This window comes from Panthera leo, chromosome E2, assembly GCF_018350215.1.
Source record: "Panthera leo isolate Ple1 chromosome E2, P.leo_Ple1_pat1.1, whole genome shotgun sequence".
NCBI lineage: Eukaryota > Metazoa > Chordata > Mammalia > Carnivora > Felidae > Panthera > Panthera leo.
The window spans coordinates 14,929,168-14,942,989 of record NC_056693.1 but is presented as its reverse complement, the minus strand read 5'-3'; the positions used below and the strand labels follow the sequence as shown (position 1 = coordinate 14,942,989).

General features: G+C 63.5%; 1 protein-coding gene across 9 annotated transcripts in view; it reads left to right on the top strand.

The window, feature by feature from the left end:
- The window catches only part of PAK4 (p21 (RAC1) activated kinase 4), a 44,855-nt gene extending 31,249 nt beyond the window's left edge, over nucleotides 1-13,606 (top strand). For 5 of the 9 annotated variants that reach the window (XM_042918946.1, XM_042918947.1, XM_042918952.1 and 2 more), the window contains 9 exons: nucleotides 2,689-2,762; nucleotides 3,976-4,234; nucleotides 7,004-7,462; nucleotides 7,677-8,114; nucleotides 9,443-9,576; nucleotides 9,795-9,921; nucleotides 11,070-11,195; nucleotides 12,028-12,162; nucleotides 12,594-13,606. In XM_042918946.1, the coding sequence (XP_042774880.1) occupies nucleotides 4,031-4,234; nucleotides 7,004-7,462; nucleotides 7,677-8,114; nucleotides 9,443-9,576; nucleotides 9,795-9,921; nucleotides 11,070-11,195; nucleotides 12,028-12,162; nucleotides 12,594-12,749 (1,779 nt within the window). In that variant the 5' untranslated portion in view covers nucleotides 2,689-2,762; nucleotides 3,976-4,030 and the 3' untranslated portion in view covers nucleotides 12,750-13,606. Of the gene's footprint in view, nucleotides 1-876; nucleotides 1,122-1,584; nucleotides 1,667-2,688; nucleotides 2,763-3,975; nucleotides 4,235-7,003; nucleotides 7,463-7,676; nucleotides 8,115-9,442; nucleotides 9,577-9,794; nucleotides 9,922-11,069; nucleotides 11,196-12,027; nucleotides 12,163-12,593 lie in introns of those variants that run through there. The other 4 variants (XR_006197136.1, XM_042918953.1, XM_042918948.1 and 1 more) reach the window with 4 other exon arrangements.
- The last annotated feature ends 216 nt before the right edge of the window (nucleotides 13,607-13,822 follow it).

Below are 13,822 nucleotides of genomic sequence, written 5' to 3'. Positions count from 1 at the left end.
GTCTTCTAGGCCCAGCTCTGCTTGGTAACCTGAGCAAGAGATTTCACCTTTGTGATCCTCAGTTTCCACATCTGCGAAGTGGGAATGAGAATAGCTGCCCCACCGAGGTCATAGGGGGTCCGGAGCTCCTCATCCGCATCTGCACAGGGTCACGGGGGCCCTCGTGGTGGTGGTAGTGATGGAAGTCCCAGAGCTGAGCCTCCGTGTGGCACATTTGGTGGCAGGGACTGGTTTGTGGACATCTTTCCTGCTTCAGATTGTCCTGCCGAAGGCTGCGGTAAAGGCAGATAAGGATGGGAGGCAGGGGCAGGAACCCCACTCTACCCTTGGGGGCCTGGGACGGGTCAGACAGGGAGTAGGGACCCTCAGCCCCAGGAAGGGTCAGGGCAGGACCTGAAGGGCAGGGTGTGGGTGTGGACTGGAGGCTTGAGTGGGAGGGAGAAAGGCTCCCTGGTGATGACGATGATGACGGAAACAATGGCGTCCCTGTGGCCCTCCGGGCAGGCCAGGCAGGGAAGAGCCTGGACTTTGGTGCCCGCCTGCCCGAGTTCAAATCCCGGATGCCCTGGACAAGGGACTTCCTCTCTCCGGGCCTCAGGCTCCCCATGTGTGAATTGGGGCCAGTCGGTCGTGAGGGCGGAATGGGACTGGGGGCAGAGGATGCCGAGCAGAGCCTGGCACACACGGACCTCCGAGGGGGCAGCCGCCTTTATTTCCGAGAACTGGCCGGGCACGGGTTTCAGGTTAACAGTCCTGGAGCCTCGCGTCCCCCACTCTGCTGCCAAGCTGTGTGACCTGGGCAAGTGGACCGTGCCCTCCCCGTGCCTCGTTTTACCTTGTCTGTAACGCGTAGTGGCTGCTTCCTCGTGGGTCACGTGTGCAGATTACATGAGGGACTCCGGGCAGGGTGCTTAGAGGAGGGGCCGGCACACAGTGGGTGCTCAGGTCAGTGCTGCCCACAGCTGCTTTCGGGCCAGGCGGTCAGGGCCTCGTGTTCTCACTTGTGACTCCTGTAGGAACTCCAGGAAGCAGGCACTGGCATTATTGTCTTTAACAGAGGGGGAGACCGAGGCACAGAGTGGCCGAGCGGCCGGCCCCCAGCCACACAGTGAGCCCCCGAGGTGGGTTGGTTGGCAGGGGCAGGAGCCAAGGCGGCACAGGGCACAGCAGCCGGGCTGCTCAGGGGCCTGGGGACTCGGTGGGGGTGGGGAGCCGGGCAAGGGAGCCGCCAGAGCTGGGAGCTGTCCCAGGGTGGAGCCGGGGCCTGATCTTTATAAACACGGCCAGTTCCTCTGTTTGTCCCGCCCTCCATGAGGTGCCCAGAGGGAAGGGGTGGCCCCCTGGCAAATATCCGGAGGTGTGTCCTTCCATCCCCTTCCCCTGCAGGGGTCACGCGAGCGGAGGGCAGGATAAACAGGCGGGCTGCAATGTGCAAGGGTGGCTTGGGGCTTCTGGGGAGGGTTCTGAGTTGGCTGTCCCACCTTGCAGGCTGCCTCCCGCGTGCCCTGTCTCCGTGCTGAGCTCCTCCCACCTCAGGGTCCGCCCCTCCCTCTCCCGGATTTAGTGAGGGGTCACGTGGCTAATCTTCTGCCCCTGGAGTGACTTGGTGCCTCGGGCTGTGGGCTGCTGGGTGGAGGATGGGGAGGGCTGCGTGAGAGAGGCCACGGTGAGGTTGAGGCTGGGCCTGGGGCCGGGTTGGGGCACCTCTGGGAACACAGTGAGGAGGCGGAGGCGAGGCTCCGGGGTGACAGCAGGGAGGATGGGGGAAGGTCCGGCCGTGGGGACAAGGAGAGGTCGGGTACCAGGAAGGGGGGGACAGCCGAGGGCAGAGAGGCTGGAGAGCCCGGACAGGGATGGAAGTCTCCCGGGAAGGATGGGCCGGGGTCAGTGGGCTGGAACGGGGGAGAGACATCGAAGGGGCTCCTGGCTTGGTTGGGGTCAGAGAAGGGAAAGAGGCAGAGGCAAAGGGGCACCCGCCCTGGCCAGGGCTTTCACAGCCCACTTCCTGGCAGCCAGGGGCCCCAGAGCAAGCTGGGAAATTGGACCTGCTCGGGGAGCCCTGGCCAGATCTGGCTGTGGCCACCTGCTGCCCAGGAGGCCCGACCGGTTGAGACAGGTTGTCTGCTGGGTCCCCACCCCCTCCCACTGGGCTCCTGCTACCAGACCGGTTCTCCCAGATGGCTACCCACTGATGGTCCTACCTCTGGGCTAGGGGTGGCAGCCAGTTCTAACCTCACAGAGCTGCTCCCACAGGAGAAGAACAGGGAGGGAGGAGAACCGGGGGCTGAAGGGCCGCATCCCAGGCACGCTTGAGAGTGTCCTCATTAGGTCACAAGACTTACTAAGCTTGGGGCCGACCCTGTGTCAGGCACCGTGCCAGGCTCTGGCGGGCCAGCATGAACCAGACGGAGATCCCCGCCCAGTGCATTTCCCCTCATCCTCTGGGCCTTCGTTCACACGGGCTCTCTTCTGGGAAGCCTCCCCTGACCCCCACCCTACCATCCTTCACGCCAGTCTGGTACTCCCTGACTCCAGCCCTGACCGCTCTGGGCTGTCAGAGGGCTATCTTGGTCACCACTGTGTCCCCGCATCAACCAGTACGTGACTGGGCACAGAGGAGTGGGTTATTGGTGAATGAATGAATGAATGAATGAATGAATGAATGAATGTTTTCTTCCCATTTTACAGATGAGTAACTCGAGGCCCCAAGAGGAGACGTCACCTGCCCGAGGGCACTTCTAGCACAGCCAGCATCAAACCAGGTCTGTGGGACTCTGGGGCCCATGTGTGGGACAGGGGAGCAGGACCCGGGGCCCTTCCTCCCTCAGACACTGCAAGGAATACTACTCACGAGAGTCACACACGTGGACAAGGCCCTCGCTCCACGCCCCGCTCCGCTCCTGTTAACTCAGTTAATCCTCACAGCAGCCCTGTGCGGGTTGATCCGAGGCACAGAGAGGTCAAGTCACTTGCCCAAGGTCACACATAGTAAGTGGCAGAGAGAGATTTGTGCTCTGGCCATTTGACTCCCCTTGCCCTCATCGTCCTGGTCTCCCTGTGGGACACTGCGATCTGCGCATCTCCCCTACAGCCCCTTTGGTTGTCAAACTGGCTTTCATTGAGCATTTATGCCTTGCCTGGTACTGTGCTAAGTATTCACCTGGAGACCACGGCCCCTAAAGGCGGGCGTGGTTTTGTCTGCTCGTATCTGCTGCACAGAACTTTCCCCATTGTGTGAACTCACTTCGGTGAGTCTCGGTCCCTTCATCTAAAAAGTGGGAGTGTTGCGGTGAGACTCCTAGGGGTCGCACATAGGACAGGGACTGTGATTGGGTAGGTAGCCAAAAATGTGTGGGGTTAGCCCAGATTCCGGGCTGGGAAAGCAGAGGTGGCTGAGGCCAGGCCTTTAGGAATCGGTCACTGAGCACACTCTGTGTGCCTGGCATGGTTCTGGGAATGGGGTGGGACACAGAGACACTGGGCAGGTGAGACCTGGCCTGTGGTGCTGATATTCCGGTGCTGACGGGTATAGACACGGAGCTAGTAAACACAAGAACAGTGGAATTTCCAGACGTTAAACGTGTTATGAAGTGACACCATGGAAGGCTAGTGAGGTGGTCTTTTACTTGAAGATTCACCAACAACTCCGAGACTTGAAGGAGGGGAAGGAGGGAGCCATGTGTGGATACTGGGGAATAGTGTCCCAGGGGGAGGGAACAGCCAGTGCAAAGGCGCTGAGGGTTGAAAACCAGTGTGAGCGTAAACAAAGGGGAGGTGACAAGGGCAGGTTGTGTGGGGTGGGCCACCGGGAGGACTCGGCTGAGGGCTCTGAGCGGGGGCAGGTGTCCGCAGGGTCCCTCGGGCTGCATGTGGGAGACGGGAGACCAGGGAGGAGACGAGGACGGACAGGACCAGGGCAGGGCCGGAGGAGCAGAGAGGACTGGGCGGGTTCTGGTGAGTGGCCCCCTCCCGCAGGCCTGCTGATAGGAGCCCCAGTCTGCGCCCTCGTGGTGCCGAGAGCCTCAGCGCCATGTTTGGGAAGAAGAAGAAGCGGGTAGAGATCTCCGCGCCATCCAACTTCGAGCACCGCGTGCACACGGGCTTTGACCAGCATGAGCAGAAGTTCACGGGGCTGCCCCGCCAGTGGCAGAGCCTGATCGAGGAGTCGGCCCGCCGGCCCAAGCCCCTGGTGGACCCCGCCTGCATCACCTCCATCCAGCCCGGGGCTCCCAAGGTAGGCCAGCGCCCACCTCCACCCCTCCTGCCCCACACCGTCCCCCCACGGCGCCCCCGGCCCTCAACCCCACGCTTGATCGACACACCCCAACCGTCCGCCCCAATCCTCGTCCCTCCCCCCCCGCCCCGTGCCGACCTTTCACTCCTCCACCCGCTGATCCCTCCCCTTGCCTCTCAACACTGACCGCTACCTTGACCCCTGCAGCAGCCCCCCACACCAGCCTCCGAGTCCTGCTCCTCTCCCTGGGCTCCATGCCCCTGTCCCCAGTACCAGAAACTTGTCCTGGGGCGAGGGACAAGATTCCCCCCCCCCCCCATCCCCCATGGTCAGGGCTAGGCTCCGAGGAGCTGCTGACCCAGCCCCACAGTCCCGGCCAGCTTCTGGAGGACACCTGAGCTGAGCCCTGAGGGACGCGAAGGAGTCATTGTGCCAAATGGAGAGGAGGCTCGGCTTTTAGTGGAGGAAACGGTCCAAGTGAAGCCTTGGGGGTCTTTCAGTTTGGGGCTTTGGTTTCCTGCCACCTTGGGCAAAAGGGTGGAGTTGGGATTTGAACGGAGGTCTTTTTCCAAGGCCTGTGCTCTTAAGCCCTTTCCTGTCTGCGTGGTCCAGGCGCCCAGGCGTGGCCCCCGGTGAGGCTGGCCCGGTGGTGGCAGGGCGTGAGCCTGCCCGGCCCGGGAAGCTGGCTTCGGAGCGTGGACTTCACCCCAAGGGCAGTGGAAACCAGGAAGGGCCGGGGGCCAGGGGCATGCAGCCAGGGTTGTTCTAGGGGCGGAGATGGGTGTGCCCGTCCGCGGGCCCAGCGCCTGGGGACAGGCCTGCAGCTGACTCATCCTCTCCTGGTGCCCGGCCCCTGCCTGGCGGGAGGGCGCCCTTAGTGATCCGCGTGGCATGGCGGGTGGGGACACAAGGGCGGACGCTCACCAGGATGACAGGAATCTCCATCCGGTGGCCCACCGAGGTGTGAGGGCATCCCACGCAGGCCTTTTGAATACTTTGAAGTCTTTGCCACCGCTTAAAGCAGCCGAGGCTTCACCTCCGGATCTTTATTTCTGGCTCTCCTGGGCCCCACGCAGCCCCCCTCAGTTCTACCCCTGGCTGGTCCCGTGGCCCCTGGAGCACTGGCTGTGGCCTCCCCGGGGGAGGCCCTACAGTCTAGCCCCTGCTTAGCCTGTCGGCCGTGAGCCCTGCCAGGAGGATGAGGTGCCTGGTCGTAATTCATGCTGGTGTTCGCTGCCCTCGGCTGGGAATCTCTCCAGTCCTCCCGGGCCCTCCCCCAACCCCCAGGGACTTAGCCTCTTATCCCAGTGCCAGAGTCTGAGCGGATATCTACCTTCTTCACTGGGCTCCTGGGCAGGGCCGGGCTTCTGCGCTGGTAGCCAGGCCCAGGAGAGGCAGGGGCAGGGGCGCTGCGGCCTGTAGGTGGCTTTTGTGTCATGGTGTTTTCTGCACAGTAGAGGCAGCTCCGGCCTGAGGCTGCCTGGCCGCCCTGGGCCCGCGTCCCCGCATAGCAGTGACTGACTGATAGCAGAGGGATGGGGGTGCTTCTCTGCTCCCCGCGGCCTCCTCCCAGCCCCCCTCACTCACTCACCAGTTCAGCCAGTGTTTACCGAGCACTGTCTGCATACATCCCAGACACTGTTCTAGGCGCTGAGATGTGCAAGAGCACAAAAACAGGAAAAGACAGGAGCTGCCTTCGTGAACGTTGCACTGGGAGTGCAGGCGATGGTCAGCTTATGAGTGCTTCGTGTCTGCTGGTTTTGAGTACTCCAGAGGAAAAAGAAGGCAGGGAACGGGGAACAGGGAGGGTTAGGGGCAGGCATTTTAGACTGCGGGTGGTCAGCAAAAGCTTCCCTCTGAGACGCCGAGCAAGCCTGAAAGAGGGAAGGGAAGGAGCTGTGGGCATACTTGAGGGGAAAGATGTTCTAGGAAGAGCGGACAGTCAGTGCAAAGGTCCTGAGGTGGGAGCGTGCCTGGTATGTTTGAGGAGGCCTATGTGTCTGGAGCTGAGTGGGGGCTGGGGGAATCCTGGAGGCCTTGACTCAGTACTCGAGGGAAGAGGTGGCCATGGCCCAGATCGGGGTGGACTTGGCAGGTGAGGCTTGGGTGGATTCAGGACACACTCTGGGTCCACCGGGCCCTCGTGGGAATTTGCATTTGCCCCCGCTGCTCCTGGGGCACTCTTGCCCTGCGCTTCGGGCCCGGTCCTTCCCGACTCTCCCTGTCCTCCACCCTCGGCTTCCAGGGAACCCAAGAGTGTGGTTTTGGGGCTGACGGCCCTCACGGGCTGCAAGGGAGGAGGAGGTCCGAGCTGTGTCTGGCCCTACCTAGCATCCTGTAATTTTCGGCTCTCCGGGGCTGATTATGGGGTGGTGTGGGCTCTGCACTCCTTCCCCTCCGGCTCACAGGGCAGAGGCCTACTCCCAGCCTGGAGAGCAGAAGACAGGGAGTGCTTCTCAGGGGGCCCAGCCAGCCCAGGGGCCACAGCCTGCCCTGTGGGAGGTTAATCCTCCAGCTCTCCTCCGGCGGTAGACAGACAGATAGACAGACAGACAACTCACTGGTATGGGAGGGGCTGCAGCCTCCCCCCCTCCCCCGCCGGTGCCTCCCCCAACTGCCCGGCCCCATCATCACCCATGGCATTTCTTCATTCCGTCTCTGTCTTGTCTTTGTGTGTGTTGTGTCGTGCTGTCCTTGTGTGTCGGATCCACGTCCTGTGTCCTCCTCTTCCTTGCCCGGCCCCCATCCCGCCATTGCCCCGGACCCCAGACCATCGTGCGGGGCAGCAAAGGCGCCAAGGATGGGGCCCTCACGCTGCTGCTCGACGAGTTTGAGAACATGTCGGTGACACGCTCCAACTCCCTCCGGAGAGACAGCCCGCCGCCACCTGCCCGAGCCCGCCAGGAAAACGGGATGCCCGCAGAGCCGGCCAGCACGGCCAGAGGGGCCCCAGAGAAAGCGGGCGGCCAAGGCCGGGTCGCCGGTCGCGGCGAGGCGGGTGGCGGCAGTGGTGACAGGCGGCGGGCGGGGCCAGAGAAGAGGCCCAAGTCTTCCAGGGAGGGCTCGGGGGGACCCCAGGAGTCCTCCCGGGATAAACGCCCCCTCTCTGGGCCTGACGTCGGCACCCCCCAACCTGCCGGTCTGGCCAGTGGGGCAAAAGTGGCAGCTGGTCGGCCCTTTAACACGTACCCGAGGGCCGATACGGACCACCCGTCCCGGGGTGCCCAGGTAACCAATCCCCCTGCCCCAGGACCTCCCGCCGTCCCTTTTTCCAAAGCTTCCCCTGTTCCCCACCCACCAACCCCAACCTGTGCCCAGCCCACTGTCCATCTCCATCCTGACCGCCATGTGTCTGTCCCGCAGCCAGGGCCCCTGTCCTGCTCAGGGAGCAGAGCTGGCCCCTGTCCCCTCCACTGACAGCTGCCTCTCTTTTCTGTTGCAGGGGGAGCCTCACAACCTGGCCCCCAATGGGCCGTCAGCAGGGGGCCGGGCTGTCCCCCAGTCCTCCTCCTCCCGGCCTCCCACCCGAGCCCGTGGACCCCCCAGCCCAGGAGTGCTGGGCCCCCATGCCTCCGAGCCTCAGCTGGCCCCCCCGGCCCGCCCCGTCACCACCCCCGCCGTCCCCCCCGCCCCTGGGCCCCCCGGGCCCCGCTCGCCACAGCGGGAACCCCAGCGAGTATCCCACGAGCAGTTCCGGGCCGCCCTGCAGCTGGTGGTGGACCCCGGCGACCCTCGCTCCTACCTGGACAACTTCATCAAGATCGGCGAGGGCTCCACGGGCATCGTGTGCATCGCCACCGTGCGCAGCTCGGGCAGGCTGGTGGCCGTCAAGAAGATGGATCTGCGCAAGCAGCAGAGGCGCGAGCTGCTCTTCAATGAGGTGGGCCTCGGGCCCCCTCCTGTCCCCTCCTGTCCCCGCCGTCACCCTCCTCTTGGAGTCCTCCACCAGTGGGTTTCGAGGCCCGTTCTGGGCCAGCCCCTGTAAGGGTGGGGATGGGAGAAGGCCGTTCAGGGCTGGGGTTCCCTGGGGCTGGGTTCTGGGCCTATCCCCTCTCCTTACTCCTCACACCTCCCCGGGCTGTCCCCTCTGCGCCCCCGTACCCCCCGCTGCATCTCTGTCCCGTTACTGGCCTTCTCTGAGCCCCAGGCCCCTCACACCCTCCCAGACTGGCCCCAGAGTCCCAGCCCTGCCCCTTCCCGGGTCCCCTGTCTCAGAGAGGTCCCACCCTCCCTGACCCCAGCTCAGAGCTCTGGCCCCTCCTCGTCTCCCAGCCCATCAGCCCCTGCGTAGCCCCAGCCTCTCCCGCTTGGCTCTGCCCGGCCTTCCCCTCTTGGGCGCCCCCTGGGCATTCCCCACACAGCCGCTAAAGGGCTCTTTTTGACATGTGACACGTGAGACTATCCCATGCCCGCGCCCCACCCCTCAGTGTCCTCAGGATGAAGGCCTGGCCTCTTGGCCGAGCATTTGAGGTCCAGCCCCCACCTAGGCCCTTGGTTCTGTCCAGCCTCTGGCTTTGGCTCTTGTGGCGTCTGCCAGGGAGCTTGTGACAAAGGCAGACTCCCGGCTCCTTCCCCAGAGGAAGCAGGCCCCGGACTCTGATGCAGGAGTCCCAGGACGGCAGGCCTGGAGGTGGTCTAAACTGTGGCTTTTGCCTCCCCGTCTCAGTACTCCTCAGCTGTCCCCATGACCCTTCCCCTGGCCCCCCAACATTACAGGGCTCCAGCTGCACCGGGAGCTATTCAGCGGGACCCCTGCAAGCGGCGTGTTCCCACCCCCGACCCCCGGCTTTGCCTCGCTAGGCCCTCTGCCCCTGAAGTCCATCCCCCCCAGCTTTTTATTCTGACCTTGGCTGATAACCTGCTTGTGCTGAGGTCTCATCCCGGTGCGTAGATGTTCTCTTCCCGAGTCCCTCTCCCAACACCAGCCTGGTCATCAGGGCCACTCAGAGACCAGCTCAGGACTGGTCAGAGAGCAGGATCTGAAACTGGGGTGTGGGGGGGCGCCCCCCCCCACCACGCAGGCATCAGGCCTCAAGCTGCCGTTGGGGTCTGTTGGCTTTGGCACTGGGGCAGGCGGTCCAGGATGACCCTGGTGAGCGGGAGTGACAGGTGGGACTGGGCCTGCGGCATGGTGGGGCCCAAGCCCGGGGCGGGAGAGGAGGCGGGAGGGTGGCCCTCCCCACCCCGCTGACCCAGCCCGGTGCCCAGGTGGTGATCATGCGGGACTACCAGCACGAGAATGTGGTGGAGATGTACAACAGCTACCTGGTCGGGGATGAGCTCTGGGTGGTGATGGAGTTCCTGGAGGGCGGCGCCCTCACCGACATCGTCACTCACACCAGGTACCACCAGGCAGCTGGACCCCGGCGGGCACCCAGCCTGCTGCCTCCCCAGGCTCTCCAGCGGGAGCTGCGTCCCCTCAGACCTGTCCCACGACAGGATGAAGTCCCCTCGGACCCCTTGGGGCGGGGCCGCGTCTCGGGGCCGGGAGGGCCGCGTCCCCCTCGGACCCCCGGCCGGGGCCCTGTCTGCCCCAGTCGCTGACCCCCATCCCGCGCAGGATGAATGAGGAGCAGATTGCCGCCGTGTGCCTGGCCGTGCTGCAGGCCTTGTCTGTGCTCCACGCGCAGGGCGTCATCCACCGCGACATCAAGAGTGACTCCATCCTGCTGACCCACGACGGCAGGGTGAGGAGCAGGGTGGCTCGGGCTTCCCCCGCCTCTCCCCAGTTCCCCCCACCTCTCCCCAGCTCTCCTCTGCTCCGAGGGTATCTCTGATCCCGGGTTCAGTGGCTCAAGGAGCAGTAAGTTTGCGCCTCATGCAACAGTCCGGAGTCGGGTCCGGGGCGGTGGGGGGCTCCGCTCACGCATCCACGGGGGGCCTGGGCTGGCGGAGTCTGTCTTCAGCACAGGATGCTGGAACTGTGGTCTCGCATTGGGCCCAAAGAGGGGAGAGGGCGTCTGAGTGGCCGGCCAGTGCTCTCGGCCATACGCTTCCTCCTCCACCAAGAAACTGTTCCTAGCTGAGCACCCAGAGGTGGGCCGTCGACCGCCATCCCGCCTCCCATCTTCTGGACCGACGCTCCAAATTTGAGGTCCACGGATGAGCCTCCCGGGGCCCAGAACCTGCATTTATATTTTTAAGAGTAGATGTGATTTTCAGCGGGAGGGGGTCCTTGACTTTCACCAAAATCTTGTTGGTGATTCGCCTGTCCTCCCCCAGGAAGGTTAAGCCATTCCAGTAGAGGTAGGGGTGGGAGCGGGCCCTGTTTCACTGGGAGTCTCAATTGAAATCCACCAACCCCTAAAGCCGTCTGCAGATGTGTTTGGGGGACATCTGGGAGCCTGAAATTGTGTGCACGCCGTGTGTGTATATTTCCTGGGGGTGAGAAGATCCACACATACCCTCAAGAATCTGAAGGGGGCTCGTGGCTCCAAAACAGGTGAAAATCCGTGGTTCTGGGAACGTGGTTGTTGCCGCGTGGGCCACACCCCTCCTGCCCTCGTGGGCAGGGCTGTGCCCCTCTCACCTAAAGATGTGCTCCCTCCAGGGACACCGGGGCCCAGGGCATGGGCCTCTGGAGCCAGCCGTGATCTCCGCCCCCATGAAGCATCTGTAACCTGTAAGGCTTGGGCCACTTCCTGCAGGAGTCCCAGGGCAGACCCTGTCAGGGAGGCAGAAGGTGTGATCCTGGGGAGGTGACACACCTGAGGGCCCCCTGCTGGCAGATGGTGGAGCCACTCAGTGGTCTGGCTCTAACCTCCAGGCTGCAGGTGGACACCGCTCTCTCCCCCCTCCAGCACCTCTGACCCCCGCTGCCTGTGCCCTGTTGCAGGTGAAGCTGTCGGACTTTGGGTTCTGTGCCCAGGTGAGCAAGGAGGTACCGCGGAGGAAGTCACTGGTCGGCACGCCCTACTGGATGGCCCCAGAGCTCATCTCTCGCCTCCCCTATGGGCCAGAGGTAACCCGGAGGTGGCCCGGTTGTCCGGCTGTCGGCCCTGGCGTACAGCGTGACGGTCCGAAACAGCTGGAGTGCTGGGGGCGGGGTGGGGCTCAGTCTGGGAAGTGGGTCACCAGGGATGGGCTTGTGGGAGAGGACGTAGGCACGCATGTGCTCTGCGCATTCGTCCCTGATTGGGTGCTAGTTCGGAGCCACGCCCAGGGCTGTGAGTGACAAAACCAGCTCAAATGGTTAGCTGGGTCTGGGTCCCAAGAACTGTGAAGTTGGGCATGGTGACCGGCTTCGGGCCCAGCCATCCATGAGCTCTGTCCGTCCCCAGCCCCGACTGCTTCGGCGTGGTCCTCAGTCAGGCGGGCACCCCCCCTGTTGGAGCAGAGCTGGCCCAGCCCCTCGGTACATGGCCACGTCCCCACCCCACGAGCGTCGCTGTTTTCCCGGATATTAATCTTAGAATTGACTCTGATTGGCTCTGCTTGGGTCACGTGCCTATTCCTGAACCAGTTACTATGTCCCACCTGTGCCGATTGGGCCCCCTGGTCTGGGACCCCAGGATGCTCTGCAGAGGGAGGGAGGGTGGGTTGCTCCCCCGAGGAGACCTGGGCATGGTTAGCAGAAAAGTGAGGGGTGCTGCGTGCGCAGAACCCTTCGAGGGCTCCCTGCGGGAAGAGTGTGTGGGTCTGGCAAGGTGGGTGCCAGAGTGGGTGTTCAGGGCCCGAGGACCCCAGTCACAAAGAGGCAAAGGCAGAAGCAGGGCCCCTCCCCACCTCCGCGGCTTCCCCCAGCACCAGCCGGTCCCTGCATAGCTCAGCCCTACTGTCCTTCCCCACTACAGGTGGACATCTGGTCTCTGGGGGTGATGGTGATCGAGATGGTGGATGGGGAGCCCCCCTACTTCAACGAGCCACCCCTCAAAGCCATGAAGATGATTCGGGACAACCTGCCTCCTCGACTGAAAAACCTGCACAAGGTGGGCCCCGCCCGGCAGGCAGGTGGTGTAGGGGAGAGGACGCTCTGTGCTGAGCTCCCCACCCCCTACCCCCGCGGGTCCCCTGAGCCCTCACCGACCGTCCCACAGTGGTTGTGCTTAGGCTGGCCTGGCTGAACACACACAGCATAGCCAGGTGCAGGAGAGGAGCCTTCCTGGTAAGGGAGAGGTGCCCCCAGGGCTCAGCTGCGGTCACCTCCTTACAGACCTTGAAAATGCAGAAGAAATGAGCCCCTGGTTGGATTTGTTGCTCCCCCCGGGGCCCGACCCTAGTACACATGGGACCTCCTGGCCCCCTCCCTGGGCAGTGGGTATTGTCATCCCATTTGACAGAGGAGCACGGAGGCCCAATGGCAAGTGAGCGGTGGAGCTGGCACTCAGATCCCCCGACTGTCTCCCTCTCTTCCCCACAGGTGTCCCCGTCCCTGAAGGGCTTCCTGGACCGCCTGCTGGTGCGTGACCCGGCACAGCGGGCCACGGCGGCTGAACTGCTGAAGCACCCGTTCCTGGCCAAAGCGGGCCCGCCCTCCAGCATCGTGCCCCTCATGCGCCAGAACCGCACCAGATGAGGCCCAGTGCCCTGTCCCTGAACCAAAGAGCCCCTGGGGTCACCCCTGCCCTGCCGCAGGCCAGTAGGGGGCCGGCCCCCACTCCTCAGCCTGGGAGACACTCCATGTGGCACCGCCCTTCTTGCTGGGGGTGGGGGGGTGTGCAGGACCCTACTACTGAACTCCAGTTTTGATTTTGTGACTTTTGAAAAAACACAGGGACTCGTGGGAGCACGTGAGGATCCCAGGACCCCCACCCTCGGGGACAGGCCCTCCCTGTGTCTTCCTGTCTCCAGGAAGGATGGGCAGCCCCCCATCACTGGAAGTCATCTGCAGTGGGGGCTGCTGTGGGTGGAGAGAACACTACGAAAGGTGTGTGTCTGTCTGCGTGCGTGTGCTCACGGGTGTGCATGTGTGCGCGCGTGTGCATGTGCGGAAGGTCCATCCGCTCTGTCCTCCAGCCTGCGAGTGGGTATCGCTGAGACCTTACCTAGCATACAGCGCAGCCCCCTGTCCCCGCCTGAGCCATTGTGGGGGCGGTCATGAATGTCTGAAGAGTGGCCTTTTCCCCAAGTCCTGCACCCCCTTTCTGTGGCTGGATGGGGAGACGGGGGTCAGGGCTTCCTGCCCATCCCCAGCCTCTGCAGAAGACGACTACTGCGCCTGGACAGCCTCCTCTTTTCTAGAAGTCTATTTATATTGTCATTTTATAACACTCTAGCCCCTGTCCCGACTTGGGGACGGATGGCCCCTGTCTTGCGGGGCAGCATCAGGGACAGAACCACCACTTGAAGAATCAGGTTCCTGTCCCCTTGGAGCCGCCCCACCCTCCCCTCCCTCGAGTTAGTTTTACAATTAAAATGTTTTCTTGTTTTGTGTGTGTGTGTGTGTGTGTGTGTGTGTGTGTGTGTGTGTGTGTGGAGCCCCACCCCCACCCCCACCCAGGCCGGCTTGGTGTGGAATTGGGAGGGGTTGGGGTGGAGAGAGGGCAGCCTCTGCGGGAGTTCGGGTCAAAGAAGCCAGTAGCACCCCCCTGACCAGGGGCCCGGATTCGCTCCCCCGCCGGCCTGCCAACGGCCAGGTTCCCGGAGCCC